The sequence below is a fragment of the Engystomops pustulosus genome, chromosome 1, assembly GCF_040894005.1.
Source record: "Engystomops pustulosus chromosome 1, aEngPut4.maternal, whole genome shotgun sequence".
In the NCBI taxonomy this organism is placed as follows: Eukaryota; Metazoa; Chordata; class Amphibia; order Anura; family Leptodactylidae; genus Engystomops; species Engystomops pustulosus.
The window spans coordinates 179274758-179300927 of NC_092411.1; the positions used below are offsets into that span (position 1 = coordinate 179274758).

At 40.0% G+C, this 26170-nt stretch overlaps 1 protein-coding gene across 10 annotated transcripts in view; it reads left to right on the top strand.

Moving 5' to 3' along the window:
* Positions 1-26170, top strand: part of WRN (WRN RecQ like helicase) — a 261779-nt gene that overhangs the window by 194534 nt on the left and 41075 nt on the right. For all 10 annotated transcript variants that reach the window (XM_072114010.1, XM_072114009.1, XM_072114011.1 and 7 more), the window contains 5 exons: positions 505-686; positions 4977-5078; positions 12169-12261; positions 15094-15235; positions 23631-23801. In XM_072114010.1, coding sequence (XP_071970111.1) covers positions 505-686; positions 4977-5078; positions 12169-12261; positions 15094-15235; positions 23631-23801 — 690 coding nt within the window. The remainder of the gene's footprint in view (positions 1-504; positions 687-4976; positions 5079-12168; positions 12262-15093; positions 15236-23630; positions 23802-26170) is intronic.

Genomic DNA, 26170 nt, shown 5'->3' on the forward strand with positions numbered 1-26170 from the left:
GAGAGACCATAGAGCTTTTATTACAGATGTCTTCCCATTGGTGCTAAATATCTCATCCTCCAGGCCAAAGGATGGGAATACTTGTATTCTAAATTCACGTGGTATTAAGTATGTGTGAAAATAAGACCAACTCAGAACAGATTTTTTAAAAAAATCTGAATGGAATTTAGAATGTTTCCATTAAAAGTAGCATGAAAGGCTATTGAAAGAAGAAATCCCAAGAGCATGAGATAGTTAATTAACTTTATTTATTAGACATAGAGGACTATATGTTTAGAAGACTGGAAGCCGCTTTCAAGTCAGGAATCTAGAGAAATCACAATTGGCCCACATCTACCTTACATGTATGACCAGCAGTGTTCATAGCAATTGTTTTTATTTTTATTTGTAGTTCCCACATGACAAAAGTAATTACATTTTGTGTCATGTTTTGAGAGAAATTCGACAAATACCATAACTCTTTTAAGCCAATGTATAATGAACAATGGTTTCTGTGCTTTCCAGTGTGTTGTGGCTACTGTGGCATTTGGAATGGGTATCAATAAACCAGACATCCGTAAAGTTATCCACTATGGAGCTCCTAAAGAAATGGAATCCTACTATCAAGAAATTGGCAGAGCTGGGAGAGATGGTCTCCCTAGTAGTTGCCATGTTCTTTGGGCCCCCACGGATATGAAGTTCAACAGGTAACTTTACTAAACACTAGTCTACCCTCTTAATACTTGGTTTTTAAAATTGTAGTCTTCAGTATGGGAGCTAGTGCTGCTGGAATGCATTGCTTCCTAGAGTACTGGCTACGACGCCCACCTATATAGGGGCATGTGAATAGAGGGCCTCTATAAGTTTCCAAAAAAGAATCTGTCAGTCGCCTCCAATATTTGTTTACTGAATGTGCATAGTATGGTGCAATCTCCAAAATTACACCTTTATTTTTTGTAAATGTTGGTTCAGAAAATTGCACAACTTTAGTCAAATTATTTTTACAGTAAGGATTGTAAAGATTAACCAAACTGTTAAAGCTAATTTATTATTTATTACTTCACCATGAGGGATAACAAGCTGATGGGACCTCCACTGATCATGAGAATGTAACCCCTTGAAACCTGGAGAACAGGGTCTCCAAGAGTGCCAGAGATAACCAAGTGCCATGCGGCAGGGTGCATGCATTACCTGTTCTTTTGATTGGTATGGGACCCTGTAGTCTGGCCCACAACAATTGGTTTCCCTGTGGAAAGGGGACAACTTGCTGACTTTGTACAACCCCTTTAAGTTAAGCAGTTTCTCTGTGCCCTTTTCTTCTTCTTGCTTCTGCAGTGAGCAGAGGATATGAAAGCCTTCTCAGGGCCATCCTTTTCGGTTGGATAAGGAGGCTAATGATTTACTCTTTCCATATACAGGCGGTCCCCTACTTAAGAACACTCGACTTACATACAACCCCTAGTTACAAACGGACCACTGGATATTGGTAATTTATTGTACTTTAGTCATAGGCTACAATAAACAGCTATAACAGTTATCACTGGTGTATGTAATGAAGCTTTATTGTTAATCCTGGTTCTTTTGACAACCCAATATTTTTAAAATCCAATTGTCACAGATCCAAAAAAAAACTTCTGGCTGGCATTACAATGATAAAATATACAGTTCCGACTTACATACAAATTCAACTTAAGAACAAACCTACAGACCCTATCTTGTATGTAACCCGGGGACTGCCTGTATAGAATATACTTCCATTGATGATAATCTATTTGAGGTGATTAGAATATCCAGTGACTGTCTGTAAAAAGGGCTTGTTTAGAGGTGGAAATACATGGATTCTTTCTTTCAAAAACTACAGCACAAATGGCAATTCAGCAGTCAGAAATAAAGCTATTTTTGGAACAAAGTAGCCATATTTTCAACCAAGTCAGTAGGCATATTATCCGGTTACTCAAGACCGAAAGCCGATTTATAAAAACTATTTAAATAAGAAAAGACGGGGAAAGGGCACAGGAAACCATACAGATATATCACTAGTTGTATGTAGCTTCTTGGCGTATAATTTTTGCAAATTTTTGCACAGACGTAGTTTTGGTGGGTTTTTTTTTAGTGAGGGGAAAAATCTCTAAAGCCACACAATGTTGGAAAAAATACACCAACGCAGCATTTTTGAACTTACTTGGGTGTGCAACCCCATGCAAAAGCAGTTACATCAACAGAAATTTTATCGTAAAACTACACCATATAGGAGGTGTTGTATGTGGGTCCATGTGTATGTGCTACTACATCTGGTGCATGGTAGTGATTTATTTTGATAGTAGTCCCTGAAATTTGACAGTACTCATAAAGTACAGTGTACAGTACAGTACAGTGTAGTTAGTGCTGGTACACATTGAGCATTGGAGCCCAGTATCTTCAATTTAGTCCCTTCATGCCCCCTCCAAGCCCACTTGCAGTGTGGCAGAATTTTTTTTTCAGTGCATGGCATGGCCTTTAGGGTGCAGCACAGTTTTTCAGATGCAGTTTTTGAATCCAAAAGCAGGTGTAGATCATAATAGGTGAGAACATATAAGTGAGAGAAGCTATTCCTCCTGGTTTGGACATCAAAAACTGCATCTGAAAAACGGAACCTGTGGACACACTCCTAGGGTACTGTCATGTGTCGGTAGCATTGCGTTTACAAACTCAACGCTAGCGCCCTGTGGTCATCCTCTCCATAGCGCATAAGTGTTTCCAGTTAAACTCAATCAATTAGTAATGAGCACCATTTGTCTTGTATTTAAACTATGCAAGGCACTAGGTGCACTGGAAATGCATATGCATTTGGGCTGAGGCTGACCTCCATGTTAGCATTGCATTTACAAAGGAAATGCTAGTGCCACATGTGACTGCACCATAAAGGGAAGGCAACTTCGAAATGATCTGCTTCAAATGATAGTGTATAATGTACACTTACATTTTGCACTATAATTTACTAAAGTAAGCAGCTCCTAGCGCTAACCCATTTTAAGCAGTGATGAACTGCTAGTTGTATCAGAACCCTCCGATAAAGCTAGCAGACACTGCAGGGCCGGCGGTTCGGCGTATTCATTAGGGGGCAGGACTAGGAGGCGGTGAGAGCCGCATGAAGCCTGGCAGTGGTAGGGGCGGTCCAGGGCAGAAGCAGTGCCTCGGACTGTCCCCTCATGAATACGCCCGACTACTGTGAGCTCAGTCCGGAGTTCCTATTGTACGGCGCTGCAGTGTCTGCTAGCTTTATCCGAGGGTTCCGATACAACTAGCAGTTTATGACTGCTAAAAATGGGGTAGCGCTAGGAGCTGCTTGCTTTAGTAAGCAGTTCCTAGTGCCTTTTTTTAGTGACAGGTCCTCTTTAATGTCTAGTGTTTTGCTGGCAGTGATGGTGCAGTTTAGCTTTGAGACAGCAAGGCTGCAGTTTGTAGGGTTGTTGCAGGCATGGAGGGGGATTGTAGTGTTGGTGCTTGCACATCAGTGCCCTAAATGTGCCCTCCCCTGTATAATTTTATGTATTAATGCTGCCAATTGCAGTGTCAGCAGCCTGCATGTTGCTGGTTTACAAATTGAAGTCTGGTCTGTGTTGGATTTTTACCTCTGGGTTTATTTTTTTTTTTCAATTGCCTTTATCCCACCTTTCTCCACGTTTTATTGTCTCAATATTGTGCAATTTTAGGTTTTTGGCTATCAGCGAATTTCCTGTGCAAAAACATCACAAAAAGACATAAATTTTGTAGATGTTAAAGGGAACCTGTCATCAGAAATTGACCTAATTAACCATTACCACAGTATGTTGCGAATTAGATTAACACCTTCCAGATCACATTTCTTTTATGGCCCAGCGTGGTGGCTTCATTCAGATAATTAAATTTGAAGTGAGTAAAAAGTAATGGAGGCGGAGAGCTCAGTACTGAAGTCAAGCTCTCCTCACCTCAGAATGAAGGAGATCTGGTTAAGTGATGTGTCTGGATGCAGGACCATCAATTACAGTGAAGAGGGCATTCTGAAGTGAGTAGAGCTTGACTTCAGTGTCAAACTCTGCTCCTCCTTGACTTTATACAATTAAATAACATGTCATTTCAAAGTTGATTTTCTGGATGATGCCACCGGGTTGGGCCATGAGATAGACATGATCTAGAAGGTGTTTATGTGCTTGATGACAAACTGGTAGTGATTTATTAGGTCAATATATGCTGACAGGTTCCCTTCAAACATATAGGTTAGTTTAAGAGTGAATATATCCGGTTATGTTATGCATCCATTCACAATCCAATGATATTTAAGGAGATTCTTCTGTTTAAAATGCTGTAAAAAATATGTTTCTATGTGCCAGGGATCAGGAGATATCACTTTGAAGTTGGTCACTGTCAAGACGTTTATAGACATCCTTTCTGCATGGGGCATGTGCAGAAAAGGAAATAATATATAATAGGATGAATATAGCCATATGGCGTTCGTGAAGGGGTTAAGGTCCGTTTGGCATAGCATGACCGTTTTCACTGTCCATTTGTCCAATAGAATTAAATTGAACATTGAAAATAATGGATGCCACCACTGCCGGTATGTGAAAAACGGGTGTTGGGATACATTCATACAATTCAGGGTTTTTTTTGTTGGGTATGGGCGTGAAAAAATGGATGCCAAATAGATGCAACTATACCATTAAGAACACAGTGATGGATCTAAAATGCATATCAATGCATGTTTGTGAGAGCCTAAGGGTGATGTCACATGTTCAGTTTTTCAGATGCAGTTTTTGATGCCCAAACCAGGAATGGAGTAAAAGTAGGGGTAGGAGCAGCACCTTTCAATTATTTGTCTCACCCATTATGATCCACACCTGCTTTTGGCTTCAAAAACTGCATCTGAAAAACTGAACATGTGACATCACCCTTAGATGAATCATGATTGAGAACTTTTTTTTTTACTACAAAAATGTGTAAGCTATTGTGTGGGTAACACAGGTGTGTTTCTTTTTCAGGCACATGCTAAGCGAGATCCAGAATGAACATTTTCGAGAGTACAAATTGAAAATGTTAGGAAAGATGGAAAAATACCTCCATTCAAGCAGCTGCAGGCGAAAGTATGAGCCAACATTTATTTTGTTAGACTTTCAATTACAGCATTGTAACTTTTAAATGCTTTGTATCAAAGGGGTTTTCCTGGAATTGTGGAAAATCCCATTTACAGCAGTCTATGGTTCCCTATATTGTAGTCACTGGAACCACCTCAGCCAATAAGTGACCTCAGCAGCCCATGGTTATGTGGAGCACGTGACGTAACCAGGAGCTGGAGAAAGTTAAAGGGGTTGTCCATTTTCTGCAAATATTTGATATTGTTTGTGTCATGAAAAGTTATACAATTTTTCTAATACGTTCTGTATCAATTCTTCATGTTTTTAAACATAATTGCTTGCTGTCTTTGGATAGAAAGCTTCTGTATTTACTTCCAGTGGATAGAAATCTGTCCATGGCTATGTGATGGAAACGCAGGTGCATGGCTCATTATATCACAAAGAGTATTCATAACTGTGTAATACTAACGACTAGTTCACCTACGTATCCATCACATTACCATGGATAGATTTCTATTCACTGGATGTAAACATAGAAGCTGCCTATAAAATGACAGCAAGCAGAGATCTAGAAAACTGTGAGGAATTGATACAAAAAGTATATTGGAAAATTGTATAACTTTTCATGACACAAAGCATATTGCTAATTTGCAAACAGTGGACAACCCTTGTAAGTGCAAAATTATTAGTTTTTTCTGACCCCTGCCTTGGGGGGTTCAGGATTGCTAGGACATCCCTTTATAGATGGCCTGCCATTTAAATTAACCCACCCAAAATAAATACTTCATACTAAAAAGTATGATTAAAAATGTTTTCCCTTATCCCTAAATTAATCCTTTACGTGGGTGCAATGATATTATTGGGGTCCGGTATATGCAGTGTTCAATGCACTGCCCTGCCTCCCGAGGCCCGATTGACACATGGCATTCTTAGCAGAGACATGGGACATTGGGAGGAGTAGATGTAATGGGCCAGTCGAGCAAGAGACAGCCATCTGATGCCAGGGAATACAAGATAAAATTTATTTATGGAGATGTAAGGTAAACAATTTTTAGCTAAAAGAAAGGTGTTGGTTAGTTATATGGGGGCTTTGGGAACCTGTCACTAGCTGTATTTGTGAAAACGTGGTGACAGATTCCCTTTAATCATCTTGTCAATTCTGTCTTTTAGAGGATTTTATCTTTGTCTGCAGCATCTATATTGATTTTAATCCTGTATCAGGTACCATTTTCTGGACAGTTGTTTTGTCAGCACAGAAATAGATTAATATTTTTAGGAGATGTCATCAAAATCCGCAATCATGAGAGACCGACTGCCCGTACCCCAACCAGTCATAAATATAAATTAGGTAAATATATTATCATTAATCCCTACGCGCACCTGGCCATTATAGTACGTCCCTGCGGGAAGATACTTCCCACACAGGGACGGTCTATAACTTCCCGCTTCTGGCCCCGGAGCCGGCATTAGAAGCAGCGGCTGTCAGCTGTTTATTACAGCTGACACCGCTCTCTAACACCCACGATTCGATCCTATCAGAGCATCACTGGTTCAAGTTTGTATAAGTAAAAAAAAGTTTCGTTTAAACATTAGAATAAATAAAAAATAAATACATAAAAATATAAGCCACTACACACATACACATATTTGGTATTGCCACGTGCGTATCAATCTGTATAATAAAACTGAATTGTTACTGGACCTGCAAAAAAATAAGCCCTTAACCAGATTCATCAGTCGAAAAATACAAAAGTTATGCATATAAAAAATGGTGATGCTAAATTGAACAAGATGTTCTCCAAACTGGTTTTCAATAAAAAACACAAACCCCCCACATATTTGGAATCGCTGCGTCTGTGACAATCTTCATAATAAAACAGAATCGTTATTGGACCCGCAAAGTGAACCCCGTAAAAGAAAATAACAACTCTACAAAACGCTCAGAAAAAGGATAATTTTTAATTAATACCCTTTAAAAAATGCTCTAAAAGTGTTTTTAAAAATGTTACGCAATCTAAAATAAGACCACAAAAAAGAACGCTTCTTGCAAAAAAACAAGCCCTTAACCACATTTGTCAGCTAAAAAATAAAAAAAAGTTATGCATATGGAAAGACGGTGATGCTAAAACTAACATTTTCACCAAATTACTTTTTATTCAGAAATAATGGGGGGGAAAAAGCTATATAAATGAGATATTTTCATAATCGTGGTGACCCATAGAATAAAAGTAATATACTATTTTTATGGTATGGTAAACGGCCAAAAAAAAAAACCAAAAATGTTCCTAAAAATTGATGATTGAAAATTATGTACCAGAAAAGTGCATCTAATGTGGCAAGAAAATTTGCTCCTATATCTCCACATGAAAAAAAGATAAAAAATTATAGTCTGCGCAATTTGACAATGCAAATCTGATCTGGATGGCGCCTCCTTCCTTTCTATGCCCGGCCATGTGCCCATACAGCAGGATGCCACCACATATAGGGTATCAGTGTACACGGGAGAAATAGAGTATCAAACTTTGTGGAGCCTTTTTTTCATTTCATCCATTTCAAATGTTTAATTTTCCACCCAAAATGAATGTATTGTCCAAAAATATTACAATTTGTAGACCGCACCACCATTTTGTTTTAACCCCTATTAAACACCTAGGATTAACAAACATCTTAAAAGTACTTTTCATTCGTTGAGGGGTGTAGTTTCCATAATGGGGTAATTTACTAGTCTAGGTATTATTTAGGCCTCTCACAGTCAATTAAAAGTTGAGCAGGTCCATCTAAATACAGATTTTGGTGATTTTCCAAAAAATTTTTAAAAATGGCACCTACAGTAAATTCTGAGCCACAAAATATGCGGAATCTTAAAAAACCATGACAACATAAAGCAGACATTTGGGAAATGTAAGTTGTGAATTTATTTGGGTGCTATGACTATCTGCATTAAAAGTAGAGAATTTAGAACTTTTAAAATAAAGAATTTTTCCAATTTTTTTCCCAATTTTTTTTTTTTTTTTTTTTTCATAACTAAGCACAAAAGATATCATCCAAATTTTTAAACTAATTTGAAGTACAATGTGTCACGAGAAAACAATCTAAAAATCCCTTGGATATCTCATAGCCTTCCAAAGCTATAACCACTCTTATAGTGACACCGGGGCAGATTCAAAAAATGGATCCGCGTCCTAGAGGCCAAAGTAGGCTGAGTCCTGAATGATAAACCTACTCATCGATGTTGACACCATGACTGTGACTTCTTATATTTTTTATCCATTTTCTCCTGCCTTCTAAAATAAATGTTTTAAATTATGCTAATGAGTATTAGGGGTTCTGGTGAGTGTTTCCAGAGTCTCTTAGTGCTGTAACTTCACAGACTGTTATAATGAGCAAAGCTCCCCTAGAGTTTGCAGGCAGAGGGAGAAGACATGAATGAGACATGTTCTGCTCATTGTAACAGCCTGTGAATCTGCCACACAGATCTGGTAAAGCCCCTGCTTATTAGCATAATTTTTAAAGTAGATGATTGATCTGTGGGAAGTTTAAATTGGGCTTTAGATTAGAAGTAAAAACTTGTACTTACATTTTTATAACATAAAAGTGACAAACAACCAAGTTGTCTTTGCATTTTCTGCTGCTTTCTAGTTTCTCTCTTAGGAAAATAAGATTCGATGTAAAAAAAACATTAAATAAATACCATATTTTTTGGACTATAAGACTCACTTTTTAGCAAGAAACAATCTTGCAAAAAAGTGCCTGCATCTTATAGAGCAAAGAACAGGAGGATCCAGCACTGCCAGACCCTCCCAAAGGCTGTAATGGAGATCGGGTGATGCCCTGATATAGAGTTCCTAAAGAGGAGCCTCCGCAACCTGAGTGAAGTTGGCCCCCCACCTTGTTTTAATCAAGCAAAATTGGTGTCAAACATTTGTGCTACGTTTGTGGTGGTTTGTGCAGCAGAAATTTTTGTTTTGTGCCGCTATCGTTTTTTAAGATATTAATGAAAGTTTCCAGTGGTCATCAGAGGTCACCCCCCTCCCCCCCCCCCACATTGCCCAAGCCAAACTGGTGCCGAACAATTCTGCTACGTTTGTGCTGGTTTGTGCAGCTCAAATTTTTGTTTGTGCTGCTTTTGTTTTGAATAAATGAACAAAAAATTAAAGGTCAAAAGTTCAAACAGCCCCCCTACATTAACCGAATCAAACAAAACTGGTGTCAAACACTAGTGCTACGTTTGTGCTGGTTTGTGCAGCCAAAATTTTCGTTTGTGCTGCTATCATTTTTAAGGTATATTCAGGTGTTTACATAGGTTTATGGTGTTTAGGATGACCTCTGGAACAAAGTATGAAAATATTAAAAATGTTAGCGGCACAAACGAAAACTTTTGCTGCACAAACCAGCACAAATGTAGCACTAACGTTTGACACCAGTTTTGTTTTGTTTGATTCGGTTAATGTGGGGGGGCTGCTTGAACTTTTGACAGCAGAAACGTAGCAGAATTGTTCGGCACCAGTTTTGTTTGGTTTGGGCAATGTGGGGGGGGGCTGCTTGACCTCTGATGAGCTCTGGAAACTTCCATTAATATATTAAAAACAATATCGGCACTAACAAAAAATTTAGCTGCCCACCAATTTTTTTTTATTTGAGCAAGGTGGGGGGGCCAACTTCACTCAGGTGCCTCCGCACTGCTCTCCCCTCTCCTGGTTGTCATACAGGACCTGTGGTGATGTCAGAATCATGTGACTGACCACATGCTTCTTACATCACCACATACTGCTGAGAATGGGGACATGCTGCCCTGGGACAGAGTAAGAAGAAGGGGAAGAGGGAATTAGGGGAAGGGGGGAAGTGTGTGTGGGGGGTTATATGTGTATAGCTGAGCTGTGTGTGTAGCTGGATGGATGTAGCTGTGCTGTGTGTGTAGCTGTATGGATGTAGCTGAGCTGTGTGTGTAGCTGGATGGATGTAGCTGAGCTGTGTGTGTAGCTGGATGGATGTAGCTGAGCTGTGTGTGTAGCTGGATGGATGTAGCAGAGCTGTGTGTGTAGCTGTATGGATGTAGCAGAGCTGTGTGTGTAGCTGTATGGATGTAGCAGAGCTGTGTGTGTAGCTGTATGGATGTAGCAGAGCTGTGTGTAGCTGTATGGATGAAGCAGAGCTGTGTGTGTAGCTGTATGGATGAAGCAGAGCTGTGTGTGTAGCTGTATGGATGAAGCAGAGCTGTGTGTGTAGCTGTATGGATGAAGCAGAGCTGTGTGTGTAGCTGTATGGATGAAGCAGAGCTGTGTGTGTAGCTGTATGGATGAAGCAGAGCTGTGTGTGTAGCTGTATGGATGAAGCAGAGCTGTGTGTGTAGCTGTATGGATGAAGCAGAGCTGTGTGTGTAGCTGTATGGATGAAGCAGAGCTGTGTGTGTAGCTGTATGGATGAAGCAGAGCTGTGTGTGTAGCTGTATGGATGAAGCAGAGCTGTGTGTGTAGCTGTATGGATGAAGCAGAGCTGTGTGTGTAGCTGTATGGATGAAGCAGAGCTGTGTGTGTAGCTGTATGGATGAAGCAGAGCTGTGTGTGTAGCTGTATGGATGAAGCAGAGCTGTGTGTGTAGCTGTATGGATGTAGCAGAGCTGTGTGTGTAGCTGTATGGATGTAGCAGAGCTGTGTGTGTAGCTGTATGGATGTAGCAGAGCTGTGTGTGTAGCTGTATGGATGTAGCAGAGCTGTGTGTGTAGCTGTATGGATGTAGCAGAGCTGTGTGTGTAGCTGTATGGATGTAGCAGAGCTGTGTGTGTAGCTGTATGGATGTAGCAGAGCAGTGTGTGTGTAGCTGTATGGATGTAGCAGAGCTGTGTGTGTAGCTGTATGGATGTAGCAGAGCAGTGTGTGTGTAGCTGTATGGATGTAGCAGAGCTGTGTGTGTAGCTGTATGGATGTAGCAGAGCTGTGTGTGTAGCTGTATGGATGAAGCAGAGCTGTGTGTGTAGCTGTATGGATGAAGCAGAGCTGTGTGTGTAGCTGTATGGATGAAGCAGAGCTGTGTGTGTAGCTGTATGGATGTAGCAGAGCTGTGTGTGTAGCTGTATGGATGTAGCAGAGCTGTGTGTGTAGCTGTATGGATGTAGCAGAGCTGTGTGTGTAGCTGTATGGATGTAGCAGAGCTGTGTGTGTAGCTGTATGGATGTAGCAGAGCTGTGTGTGTAGCTGTATGGATGTAGCAGAGCTGTGTGTGTAGCTGTATGGATGTAGCAGAGCTGTGTGTGTAGCTGTATGGATGTAGCAGAGCTGTGTGTGTAGCTGTATGGATGTAGCAGAGCTGTGTGTGTAGCTGTATGGATGTAGCAGAGCTGTGTGTGTAGCTGTATGGATGGAGCAGAGCTGTGTGTGTAGCTGTATGGATGGAGCAGAGCTGTGTGTGTAGCTGTATGGATGGAGCAGAGCTGTGTGTGTAGCTGTATGGATGGAGCAGAGCTGTGTGTGTAGCTGTATGGATGGAGCAGAGCTGTGTGTGTAGCTGTATGGATGGAGCAGAGCTGTGTGTGTAGCTGTATGGATGGAGCAGGGCTGTGTGTGTAACTGTATGGATGGAGCAGGGCTGTGTGTGCTGTGCTTTAGTGCGACCAACAGGGATATTTTAATTGGTTTAAAATATATTTTTCCTTTTTTGGAAGCCTAAATCTGGAGTGCGTACTATAGTAAGAAGTCCGAAAAATATGGTAAATAAAGCATTGCTGCATTGCCTGGTATTGAGACTTTAAGATAGGATGGGGTTTCTGTTGGGTTGGTTCAGTCAAATAACCGCTGGTCATATGTCTGGCCAATTTAATCTTGGCCCAAGATAGCATGTGACTGGAACAGAGAGAAATTAATATTTTATTTCTACGCCATGAAAATGTGGTCCTTTTTCAGTACTATGTGCATCTGTGTGGGTTTTTTTTTTTTTTTTTTAACATCAACAATGTCCTCATTCTCTGTGAATTAAACAAAGCCAAATAATTGCATCCCTCAAGATTAAATAAATGAATATAATTCTAGCCCATTGTTGTCTTCATTCAATTTAACATGTAAATGCTTGTTCTTTTGTATTTACCTCACATTTCTCCCTTGTGTAGGATTATCCTGTCTCATTTTGAAGATAAACAACTCCGCAAGGTCTCTTCTGGCATCATGGGGACTGAAAAATGTTGTGATAACTGCAAGACACGGTAAATTAGCTCAGGGGGATATTTCCTGGACAACTTCATGTATATGATATTTCCAAAAAGTATTGGATTCTTCTACTCCTGTAAAGTGTATTGTAATCAATCGGCTTTTCTTCCTGACTCCTATACCCAATACAAGTGTGAATGTGTTTTCAGCTGAGATTGGAGAATCATACACTGTCATATATTTATTGTGGCAGCTTATTTTTCTTACAACATTTTCCAACCAGTTTCTTTTATTTATTTGTTAATAACAGTGAATTAGAAAGTGTGATATTTTGTTAACCTGACCATATTTAAGAATCTTGTCTTTGTGTGAATACCCCTTTAACTTGATAGGATAGTTTTATTAATTACATATTTTTTTTTTCTTTAAAGAGGACCGGTCACCTAAATTTTCTGTTTGAACAAACACCGCAGTGATAGAGTGGTAGCGTTACCGGAAACCTCCGGTAGCAATATCAAACACTGCGGCGGGGTACAATGTAATCATCGGATTGCTCGCAAAGTGTCCGATGTATTCATGTGGGGGTGGTCCGAGGCGCTGCCTCTTCCCCGGACCGCCCTGCTCGCTCCATAGGCCGACAGTGACTGCCGTGTGCTAGGCGGCAGTCACCGCCTCTTGCCACGCCGCAACCCCGCCCCCTCATGAATACGTCGGACAGCTTTGCGAGCTGTCCAACAATTACACAGTACTCCGCAGCAGCGTTAGATAACGTTACCGGAGGTTTCCTCCGGTAACTCCTAGAGCCGTTAAATTGGGTGGCAGGTCCTCTTTAAAGCCTTTTTGTCATTTTTCAGATTAACAATTTTTTTTAATAAATAGTAAATCTGAATATATATAAAGGGGTATTCCGGGAATATTAATGTCTGATCAAAAACAAAAACCCATGATACTATAAATAAATGCAACAAAACTGAATGCCATTAGTCACCAAATGGAGCTTAAATTATTTGATTTTATGATTCACAAGATTTTATTGCCTCTAGTGATAACTATGCAGAGTCATCACCAAGATGGCTGTAACTTAAAACTCCCATGGTCCTTTAGTTCTCATTAACTCCTCCCTCTAATGCTCTGCTCCTAGTGATGATTTAACAGACTGTCTTGCTCTGTTACCATATTTATGATGTGTAACTGCCATCCCTGCACATCGCCATAATACTGGCCATACTGAATTCACTTCAAACATAGTGATGATCACATAACCTGCTCAGGCAGGTGCAGGACATGTGATGTGGACATGTGACCAGCGGCCATCTTCTGTCCTGTGTAATCAGGATATGTTAAATGGAATATCGGCTTTAATGTCATTTGTTAATGTCTTTGAGTATTTCAACTACGATAAAGCTAAGTATTAAGGTAAAAATCCATTTTTAATGTTATTCGGAAATAGAAAGCTGTAAATCTAAAATTTTAATTGCAGAGTCAATATCTCTGGTTCTGTGAAGCACCCATACACGTTTGAAGTTGGCTGCTGCCATAATGGTTATAAATGTCTTTCCTGCCCTGGTCATGTGCATAAAGGATGTACCTTCTATACTCATGTATAAGCTGAATTTTTCAGCAAAAAAAATGTTCTGAAAAACCCACATTGGCTTATACATGAGTTTTTAAAAAAAAAAAAAAAAACTTGTACACCTTCCGGCGCTCCCGATGCTCAGCTTTCGGTCTTTCCTCAACTTCACCGCTGATTCGTCATAGTGTGCGCCGGCCGGCAGAGTGCATGGATGTGCCTCTGCTGGCAGTTACAGCAGAGAAGAGAGGAGCCGTAGGGACAGGAGAATTGGGATCTGTGGCAAGCATCGGGGACCGCTGGAAAGTGAGTAAGTTTATTTTTTGTATACTACAGGGTCTATACTACAGGGGGTGGGCTGTCTCTATACAACAGGGGGAGGGCGGGCGGGCTGGCTGGCTCGCTCTCTACTACAGGGGCCGGGCGGGCAGGCTATATACTACTGGAGGCTTGCTGGCTACATACTGGGAGGCTGTGACCGATGCATTTTCCACCACTGGCTAATATTCGAGTCAGTAGGTTTTCCATGTTTTTGGTGGTAAAATTAGGGGCCCTGGCTTATACTCAAGTATATATGGTATATAGCTGTATGGCAGCCATGAAAGGGTTAAGTACCAAGCAGTTAATTTAAACTTTTTCATGTGACCGTATTTGTTCCTTTGTATGTTTATGAAGCAACGACTAGTGTTAACATTGTCTACTTGTGGGATGCAGAGGAGCATGATGACCTCCTTTTAAAACATAACAGTATGTGGCAGATTTGATGTTTGCACAGAAAGTGCCCAACCCTTTCAAGGGTGTTCAGATGTTCAAAATGTGGTGTAGTTTGGTAATGTTTCCTTCATAAAACTTCAACATTGTAATATGCTGAAGTATAAAAAACACACATTGTTCTAATGGAGTTAAAATATTGATAACATTTTTGTAATCTATTCTTTATTAAAATATCCCTCCTGGCATATCTTTAAGGTATAAATCTCTGTATGCGTGGAGAAAAGGTATGGCCTATATTATTATGTAACAGGCTTTCCTTACCTATATTCAGTCACACTGTTGCTAGGGTGAGACTTTTCAGCATGCTTTTACCAAGCTGTATTTGCTAATAAAGTTTATTACAAAAATGTCAAATATGCTTCCCAGCACTACTTTATATTTGTTTTCAGATGTTCAGGGATTTAATTATCAATCATCCATTTAAAATACACAAAATTTTGATTCTCTTTATTTATAAAATCTGATTTATAGTGCTTCAATACCATGCTTTTTGTCTCCTACATTTTCCCCTCTAATTAGTTGTGCATTTGTTTCATTATTTTAGATTAAGTCACAACATTTCACTTACTGACCAAGAAGACAATCTTCATGACTTTGGTCAACAAGCGTTTCAGTTATTATCTGCAGTAGAGGCTTTAGGGGAAAAGTTTGGAACTGGTGTTCCTGTTTTATTTCTTCGTGGCTCAGTAAGTATGTAATACACAACTGTATAATATGCTAATATTGAGACCCAATATTGGGACCACAATATAATTGGTTTTCCACAGAAAATCACAAGTTACCAACTAACCTTGGGTTCCTCCACCGAGTCATACAGTTTAATCATGAGAAGGAGAAATGACATCTCCTAGCTTATTTACAACAGAGCTAACTCAATTTGAGCTAACTCAATTTGCCCAATATATACTCGGTGACGTTTTCTATATTATACATCGGACACACACCAACCACTAATGGACAAAATCCGTGCCCATCTACACCGTACCTCCATATGTCATTGGCTCGGTGACTGGTTACTATGATAGCCTGGAATCTTGGAGACCTGTCATACAAGTAATAATGTTATAGATTACCCGAGGAAAGCATCCTATTAAATATACTGCAATACTGTATTATTACAGTATATTGTATGAGTGATGAGATTTTAAGAATTCTTTAACCCCTTAACGACCTGGCCTTTTTTTGTTTTCATTTCCATTTTTCACTCCCCACCTTCAAAAATCTATAACTTTTTTATTTTTACACGTAAAAAGCTCTGTGGAAGCTTGTTTTCTGATTAACAAATTGCACCTCATAGTGATGGTATTTAATATTCCATGCCATGTGCTGGGAAGTGGAAAAAAAATTCCAAATGCAGTGAAGATGGTGAAAAAACGCTGTTTTCTTGTGGGCTTGGATTTTACGGCTTTCACTGTGCACCCCAAATGACATATCTACTTTATTCTTTGGGTTGGTATGATCATGGGGATAACAAATTTGTTTAGGTTTTATAATGTTTTCATATATTTACAAAAGTTAAAACCTCCTGTACAACATTTTTTTTTTTTTTGCCATCTTCTGGTGCTAATAACTTTTTCATTCTTTGGTTGTACGGAGCTGTGGGTGGTGTCATTTTTTGCGACTTTTGATGACGTTTTCAATGCTATGATTTTTAAACTGTACGACCGCTTGTTAAAGTGTTATTTTCTGTTGCAAGGTTAAATGCAGTAAAAAAAAAAAAAAAGATTATTATATTCTGATAAGCATTTTCGGACATTGCAATTCCCAATGTGTTTATGATTTTTTTTTTGCTATTTATTTATATTTGTATGACTTCTAGGGAAAGGGGAGTGATTTGATTTTTTTATGTTTTTTCTTATATTTTTTAAAACTTTTTTTTTTTTTTTACTATTTTTCAGACTCCCTAGGGTACTTTAACCCTAGGTTGTCTGATCGATCCTACCATATACTGCCGTACATTGTAATGAATGGGTTAAAACGAGACTACCTCAGGTGTTCGTAAGACGTCATGTGGAGCGACGATCTTCGGCAAGATGGTGGGTCATCTTTTTGAAGCAGCCAGTTGCTTTGCCGGTGGAGATTGGCGGGATAACACTTGCGATTGGTGCTAGCACCTGGGCTTGCTCCTGATTAGGCAGTGGATGTTCTTCTGAGTATTTGCTCCCAGACCAAAGTAAAGCAACAATCTATCATATATTATATGAGCAACTGTGACACCACTTCATGCTACCTCTGGGGGTGAGAGCAACAACAGAAGGGACTGAAAGTAACAGAAAAATGGGTAATTTCTATTATTCAGAATCAGTGTTGATTCATAACTTTATGTACAACAAAAAGAAAAAATTAAGAATTTTTTTTTGAAAAATTAGAAAATTTTCAGGCAGATATATTTACCACCTAAATAAGTTGCTGAATAACATTTACCATATGTCTACTTTACATTTTCAGAATTTTTGAACTATCTGGATAATTTAATTTGATGTCACGATACTTACAAATCGAATATCGATTTTCCGTATTTTCAGAATGCACTAATTTGGGGATAAGTACTGTTTTGAATGAAATTTTACATATTTAGCATCAAAAAACCCTATATAATCATCCCATTTTCAAATCTGCACCCTCAAACTATCAGAATTAACTTTTATGAAAATTGTTAACCCCTTGAGATCTTCAAAGCAATTAAATCAAAATGGAGGCGAAATTTAGAATGAAAAATTTTTGTCGGTTATACGTCCATTTAGCCCTAAAATTTCCACATTTCCAAACGATAAAAGTAGAAATCCATTTTACAATTCTTTATGCGATTTCTATCAAGTACAGAGGCCCCCCATATGTGGCTGTTAATTGTTTTCTGGGTGCACAGCAAGACGCAGAAGGGAAGGAGCACCCTGCAGCTGCCAGGATTTTAGTTTCCTCATTGGCCCCTTTTTTAGGCTATAAAATTTTAGCTTTTTTGTTATTGGGGCTGTGTGATGGTATTTCTTTTTGCGGAATGAGATGCTTTTTCCGGTTGTTACCATTTGGGGGTTTGTATCCCCTATTGTTGAAAATTTATGAACTTTTTTTTGAGGGCAGGAGTAGAAAAGCATCAATTATGTACTGGATTTTTTCCTTTCTTTCTTTTTGTTTTTGTGTTCACCGTATAGCCTAATAATCATGTTATCTTTATTCTATGGGTCATTACGATTACGGGGATACCATACTTTAATATTTTTTCTTATGTTTTACTAAATTTGCCAAATAAAACCTTAATGTGGGGAAAAATCTATCATTTTTTGCATTACCGTCTTCCAAGTGGCATAACATTTTTACTTTTTTGGCTACGGAGCTGGTTGATGGTTTGTTTTTTGCGGGACATGTGTACATGTGCAACAGTATCATTCTAAAGTACATATGTTTTTTGATCACTTTTTATTGCATTTTTTTGTGGCATTAAATGGGTAAAAATCATAATTTTTGGTTGGTTTTTAACAAAATTTTTTAACGGTGTTCGTGCGGGTTCAATAATTATTTACTGTTATTCCACGGGTTGTTACGGATGCAGTGATACTATATATGTGAGGTTTGTGTTCTGATTTGGACTTTTTTTGCGCATTATATGTCTCTTTATATGTTTTGGGGCTTTTGGGCATTTTCATTGATTTATTGATTTATTTTTTATTGAATAACATTTTTTACCACTTTTTTTTTTTATTACTTTCACCATGGGACATGAACAAGCAATCATCTGATTGCTTGTTCATAATAATACTCTGTAATACTGATGTATTGCAGGGTATTAGCTGTGTCACCCTATGCACATGCATAGGCTCACACTGTGCCTTTTAAGATGAGGTTATAGAAGTAATCTTACAGGCACTGCCATCAGGCAGCCCTGGGGTCCTGACAGCGATGTAATCTGTCATATCTCCTCTTCTCAGCTGTTCTGATGTGTATGAAAAAGCTTGTGTTAATGCCACATGTGAATATATCCTTAATATATCTTTTCTTTGATGTAGTAGATACCTGTATGATGCAGATCTCCAGTGCTTCCCTGCCTTCCATGCGTATCTCTATACAAGCAGTAACACTGATTGTGTGTCCTGATTGGCTGAGATGTTTTTTGCACATTCATGTGGATGCCCTGAGTGCTATTGGCATCATTGCTCATAGCTCATAGCTGAGGTCACAACCAGGAACTCCCACCCACTTCGGAGAAATATACCGTATATACTTGTGTATAAGCAGAGTTTTTCAGCACAAAAAATGTGCTGAAAAACGTCCCCTCGGCTTATACACGAGTCATATAGGAAGTTAAAAATACTTAAGAAATAATAAACGTATATACTCACCCTCCGGTGGCCCCGATGTGCAACGCTGCTCCCCCGATGTCCGCGCGGCTCGTCTTCAGGCTTCCGCGCCCGTCTTCTTTCTTCTGCAGGGCGCCGCCATTGTTCTTCTCCCGGACGGCGCCTAGTGTGACGTCAGCAGCGGCGCGTCATACTAGGCGCCGGCCGAGAGAGAGAGAGCAATGGCGGCGCCCCGCAGAAGAAAGAAGACAGGCACGGAAGTCTGAAGACGAGCCGCGCAGACATCGGGGGAGCAGCGCTGCACATCGGGGCCACCGGAGAGTATATACGTTTATTTTATTTTTTTTAATGCTGGGGCAAGCTGTATACTGCTGGAGGCAGGCGTATACTACCGGGGTAAGGCTGGGCTGGGCTGTATATTACTGGGGGCAGGCTGTATACCACACAGGGCAGGCTAGGGTGCTGTATACTACTGGGGGCAGTGCTGTATACTACTGGGGGCAGTGCTGTATACTACTGGGGGCAGTGCTGTATACTACTGGGGGCAGTGCTGTATACTACTGGGGGCCGTGCTGTATACTACTGGGGGCCGTGCTGTATGCTACTGGGGGCAGTGCTGTATGCTACTGGGGGCAGTGCTGTATGCTACTGGGGGCAGTGCTGTATGCTACTGGGGGCAGTGCTGTTTACTACTGGGGGCAGTGCTGTTTACTACTGGGGGCAGTGCTGTATACTACTGGGGGCAGTGCTGTATACTACTGGGGGCAGTGCTGTATACTACTGGGGGCAGTGCTGTATACTACTGGGGGCAGGGCTGTATACTACTGGGGGCAGGGCTGTATACTACTGGGGGCAGGGCTGTATACTACTGGGGGCAGGGCTGTATACTATTGGGGGCAGGGCTGTATACTATTGGGGGCAGGGCTGTATACTATTGGGGGCAGGGCTGTATACTATTGGGGGCAGGGCTGTATACTATTGGGGGCAGGCTGGGCTGGCTGTATAGTACTGGGGGCAGGCTGGGCTGGCTGTATAGTACTGGGGGCAGGCTGGGCTGGCTGTATAGTACTGGGGGCAGGCTGGGCTGGCTGTATAGTACTGGGGGCAGGCTGGGCTGGCTGTATAGAACTGGGGGCAGGCTGGGCTGGCTGTATAGTATAGGGGGCTGGTTGGCTATATACTGGGGGGGGGGGGGTCTGTGATCAATGCATTTCCCACCCTCGGCTTATACTCGAGTCAATATGTTTTCCCACTTTTTGGTGGTAAAATTAGGGGTCTCGGGTTATACTCGAGTATATACGGTAAGCGTTTTATAGATTGGCTCATACATCTATTAGCCCTATATCTCAGGATAGGAAGAAGCCAGCATCATGATACTGGTATCGTTGGAATTAATGTCAAAGCCCTATCCAGCAGTGCTAAAACTATTTTTTGCCAGTAACTTTACAGTTACGCTTTAAAGGACACCTGTCATCAGGGCTCTATTACTAGTCCTGTCACCACTACCTGTTGGAGCAGCTCACAAGGATTCCATCACAGCCTTTATCTAGTTATTTCATACAGTAATCATTATAAAATCATCTTTACTTATGTAAATGAGGCTGGTCACATGGTCAGAGGCAGTGATGTCACTCCTGTTCCCCCTCCCCTCTTCTCCCCCTGCTCATGTCTTTGTGTAATGTATAGTAAAGCATTGCTAGTGTGTGCGCTGCATCTGCTGACATGCTGCATCCTCCTAATACACAATGACACAGACATCAGCTACACAAGTACCTGACATGTTCTGCTATAACATGGCTGCATCCTGGAGCTGTTGTATCTCTTCTATACACACACAGGCTGCAGGCGCTGTAATAAGCTGTACAGCTTGAATATGCTAATGACTCATTGGACATTTCACAGGTCATTTGCATACAGCTTTAGGACCTCATTGCTGAATCGTACCAATCCAGAGAATAAAGGAGACATGTCATTTGGTGAAAGCCATAAAATCCAAGCCCTTGTACACGGAATGTAATATTAAATACTGTCACTATGAATTGCAATTTGTTACACAGTAAACAAGCCCTCACATGGCTCTTCACCTGGAAAATTAAAAACAAAATTATAGATTTTTGAAGGTGACAAACAAAAAAAGGTTCTGGATGTTAAGAGGTTAAAGCTAGACAAATTTTTACCTCCCACATTTACTGGAATTATTCCTTTGGTGTTTAGACACATGATTCTAGCCAGCTAAATGTTCTACCTTCAGGACAGACTAAATATTGACCATTGCTATTTAAAATGTCTGTTTTATTTCTTTTCATATCTACTTTAATGGCATATATAGGATACATTTAGCCTCATTTACATGGCCGTCTGGGGGATGTATATGCGGCTGTGCGCTGCTGTTCTCAAGGGAAGGGGGAGGGGTCTCCTCTCCAGTGCAGAGCGGTATGCAAGCCCGGCGGCCATACCGGTGTGTGAATGTACCCTTAAAGTAATAGTAACCATTACCTGTGAACTACTTCGAAATTCATACAAGCATAAAGCTAAACTAGAGCAACTGTATTTTTTAATGTGTGTAAAACTACTTTACAAGACCATGTTGTGCTATTGGAATGAAAAAAAGACCAAGAGGTCCATTTACACTTCAATAAATACTGCCCAAGCTGTAAGCACAGACAATAATGAGATCTGCTGAGATTTGCAGCTCAGGCAATCTGCTTATGCACAGGGCCATGAAAACCTCAGCCTTTGCTAGCTGCTGAAACATCGGCTAGCACAAAACTCACTGTGTTACTAGTACACGCCTACATTATTGAGACCAATTTATCTGCATGAACATCTACACACAAAATGGTATTACACAGCATAGATTATTTAGAATTCAAAGTTTTCCTTCTGCAGCAGTTGTGTTTTTTATTTTGTTTTCATCTACTAGTATGTTTTGTCCCTCAAATAACTAGGGACATATGAGGTTTCATGTATTCTTGAGGCAGACCACAAGAGGGGATCAGGTTTCGTCTTATTATTCGAAAACTAGTCAGTAGACTGCTGTAGGAAAGTTCTCCTGGGAACTTTCGAATCAGGAAGTTGTGTTTGATGAAATTTTATACCACCTTTGTTACGATGAAAGATTAAGAGCTCTCCTGAAAGGAAACCTCAAATGTAAAAAAATTAAAAACAACAAAGAAATGAGGGGTTTGTCTGCATTTAATGAGATGTTACAGAATTGAGTCAGTATGAAGAACCAACAATCAGGCATTAGTATTGTAATGTTAAGTTATCACTTTCACTTAATTATTAGTCAATGTTTCTTTTAATTAAAAAAAAAAGACCTTCAGCTCTCCGTGTTGTGAAATTTACGTTTTGTAAAATCAACCTATTTAACCTAGAAGATCCCAAAAGGAGCAACCTTAAGTTGGAAATTACAGACGTTTTCTGTGATTAAAATAGTAAAGATAGTTTGTCACCACAATCTACCTACCTAAACTAATTGCTACAAAGCTAACTTAGGGATATGCCCACACATGTCGTCCATATCCACGCTTATCTAATGCCCCATGAAGCAATTCAGCTTCATTTTTTATTTCTAAACTAAAGTTTTAACAAGAAGAAGCTGTTGAACTATAAATACAATGGTATGGGTAGCATGTGTGGGCATAGCAGTTAACATAGTAGTTACTTCAGGGAGGTAAATTGTGGTGATGGATTCCCTTTAAGGCCCTATCTTTAGGGGAGGTAATTTATCTTCAAACAATGGGGATCTGATCCCCTGCAGGCAGCAGTACTGTACTGCCTGGGTCTGTGACATCATGCTAATCATCGTATTACCTGGATTCAGCTTACTCCATTGCAAGTGAATGCAGCTGAGCTGTAGTGCCAAGCATAGTTGATAAACTCTTTAATGTACAACACTGTAAGCAGGCAAGACATGCCAGCACTCATCTGATCACCATTGTAACTTTTATCAGCTAATCTGATGAAGCCCACTGATATGACATTTTGTAGATGTACCCTTAGGCTACATGCACATGAATGTATGCTGCGCACCCCTCTTCTCCCTATTGGGATGCACAGCTCTCAGATGTGCACACAGGGAAAGATAGAACATGTTCTATCTTTCCCCATGTATAGTGCGGTACGTACAGCACCATACCGCCGCCAGTAACTTATTGCTCTCTTTGGGTCATGTGACGGTCATGTGAATTTAGCCTTGCTATCGGTCATCCGTATCTATGTTCTTGTTAAAATAAACCTTTAAAGGAAATCTGCCATTAAAATCAAGCAGGATAATCCATGACCACAGTTACGGCGACTGGATGTATATCTGTTATCCATGGCCTCCTTCCTTCTAAATCTTATAATAAGATTTAACAATGAGTTGGTGACCCTGGTTTATCATGATTCATTTTGATGGTAAATTTCCTTTAAAGGAATTTCTGAAGACAGTAGTGATACAGTAGTGAATTAATTGTAACATGTCAGAAGATTCAGGAAGCTTTAACATCTCACATTGTGAATGAAACTGTGTGCTAAACAAAACCACCTCCTGGATATGCGGTGCATGCCACTCAGGAGCCACTTCTCTTAAGCACCATGTGCAACATATCTCCCGATGCACCACAACAAAGAATTTATATTATCTACTAAATTTCTAATATATGGCCTGAAGAATTCATGGAAATATGTTGTGTTATGAAAGGTGGCTATGACCTGCAAGTATGTTTAGTAAAAAGTTGTCAGATTTGTTAAAGGTGAAATTTTAGAGAGAAAAGTAAAGTATTCCCTTGCAATTGAATTCTAGACATCACAAAGATTGCCAGACAGATATCGACGTCATCCTCTATTTGGAAAGGGCAGGGATATTTCTGAAGTTTTTTGGAAGGCTCTAGCAAGACAGATGATCACTGAAGGATTCCTCCAAGAGTTATCTGGACGAACCAAATTTGCAACAACATGTGCCCTCACAAACAAGGTATTGAGAGTTTAATATTGCTTTATCTTTATTCTGAGTCAACTGTTAGCTGCTTATATTACTACCTTTTATTGTAATGTTTGTTTCCGTTGGTTAAGTTTCCGTTTGGTGAATAATTGGGTCTTTTTAACCGGTTCTATTTTTTCAAAGTTAGGTGAAGGCAGTGACTAGAAATGGGGAATGTGTTGAATTTCATGTTTTTCAGAATGAGGTTTGGCTGGATATTGCATAATGGCTGGATAACTCAAAAGCTTAACCTCAGGCCCACCACAAATTGGGTTTTCAGCATTCTTTAAGCTGCATTACTAATTACTGCATTTCTAATTAGAAATGTATATAAAATACTCAAATATGTTTATATGATATTCTAGATAGAAGTGTGTATGTATGTAGGTATATGAGATAAAATTTAGAGAGCAGTTTCCTAAATGTCAAGGTAAATACCTTATCTTCATATTGCTGTGGTTATGAGCTTGGCACATAGCCTGTCATCCTCAGACTCTCGAACTACTCCACCAAAGTTAAATTATTACCAAAAAAGAAACTGAGTTATAAAGTTTGTTAAAATCAATACATATAAATCTTTATTCTTCAACACGAGACAACACAAAATTGTACTGTCATTTAAGATGATATAATTAACAAGTTTTGTGCAAAGGAAATCCAACACAAAAGGTCCAGTGAGACCAAAACCTCATGACCACATACCAGGGTACATTGCTGAATTCTACAATAAATGCATCAGTAAAAAATAGCAGACAAGTGTCCTACCCATTGTGTGCCGTCTGTGGCTGCCTCCTGGACTCCCCAACGCGCGTTTCGCCCACGCTTCCTCAGGGGGTACGAAACTGACGCTGGGAGGCCGGTTTTTATACATATGGACAGGTGGATTTGGCGCACGCGCCGTGATTGGCTTCCGGGTCCAATTCATGCCCCATTTCCGGCGGCACGGCACTGGTGCGCATGCGCCGGGTCCGACAGCGCTATCGGATACCCGGTCATGCGCAGTGCGCCACAATGCCGCCGGCTGGGACAGTAGCGGAGCCGCGCCACTCAATGCGCGTGCGCGCCTCTGTCCGGGATGTCTAGATGTATGTCGCTGTATTCTGAAGAGGAGAAGAAGAGGTAAGGGAAGATAAAGAGGAGGGCGGAGGGACCAGAGATGGGAAATGCCGAGAGAGTCTGGAGAGGAAAAACTGGGCCTAAAAGAGAAATAACAAAGGAAAATGGAAAATAGAATGCGCCGCAAAGGGGCAAAGGAAGAAAGAGGAGAAAGGAGGGATGGTGTTATATTGCTGGTTATCATTCTTCCATTGGCATATGAGCGGAAATGTGTTTAAGTGAACCATGTGTACCGTGTGATCAGATTATAAGCAAAGAAAAGAAAAGGAAAAAGAAAAAGGAAAAAAAAAAAAAAAGAGAGGAAAAAGTGAGTAAGTGTATTGCAGTAGGTTGCGATACATTGTATGCCTACAATGTGTATATATATATAAAGTGTAAGGTGCGCAAGAAAGTGCAATAAGTCACAATATCAAACAGATAGGAGCACTTGTGCTCCATTCCATACTTACATACCAATATTTGATCCAAGAATTGGAAAACTCCCCCCTCCCTCCCTCACAAAAAAAAGAAAGGAAAATATATATAGTGAATTTTATAAAGGTACAAAAAAGGTCAAACTGTTGTGAAAGACAAAAAAATATATGGTGATTAAAAGGCCCATTAAAACTCAATTTCTAAACACCTGTAATATTCAAGCCTCTATTTAAAGTGCGGGTCGTGCAAATATGCTGTGTATATCGCAGCGCCTCTATACCAGCAGCTTCTTTTTGATGTCAATGTTGGCTGTCCTTCATCGATGTATCCAATGAATGCCATCCTCCTATCTTCATGGCATATAGTGTCCTTACTATAGGTAATTTTTCTTTCTGGTTCGAAGGACTACATAGATATTGATTATTCTTCTACCCATATTCTCCCAAGATACAGGATGCCTCTTCGTATAGTACTACTTCATTTTTGATGCATAACATCTGGCCGTTCCCAACGTGTTGTATGATAATTCTAACAAGACAATACAAAATATGCAGTTAAAATCAGATGGATAGCCGAGATATATCTAGCTGTTTGGCCTTTTTTGTACCTTTATAAAATTCACTATATATATTTTCCTTTCTTTTTTTTGTGAGGGAGGAAGGGGGTATGGGGGGGGTCTAAGTTTTCTGATCCAATTCTTGGATCAAATATTGGTATGTAAGTATGGAATGGAGCACAAGTGCTCCTATCTGTTTGATATTGTGACTTATTGCACTTTCTTGCGCACCTTACAATATATATATATATATATATATATATATATATATATATAT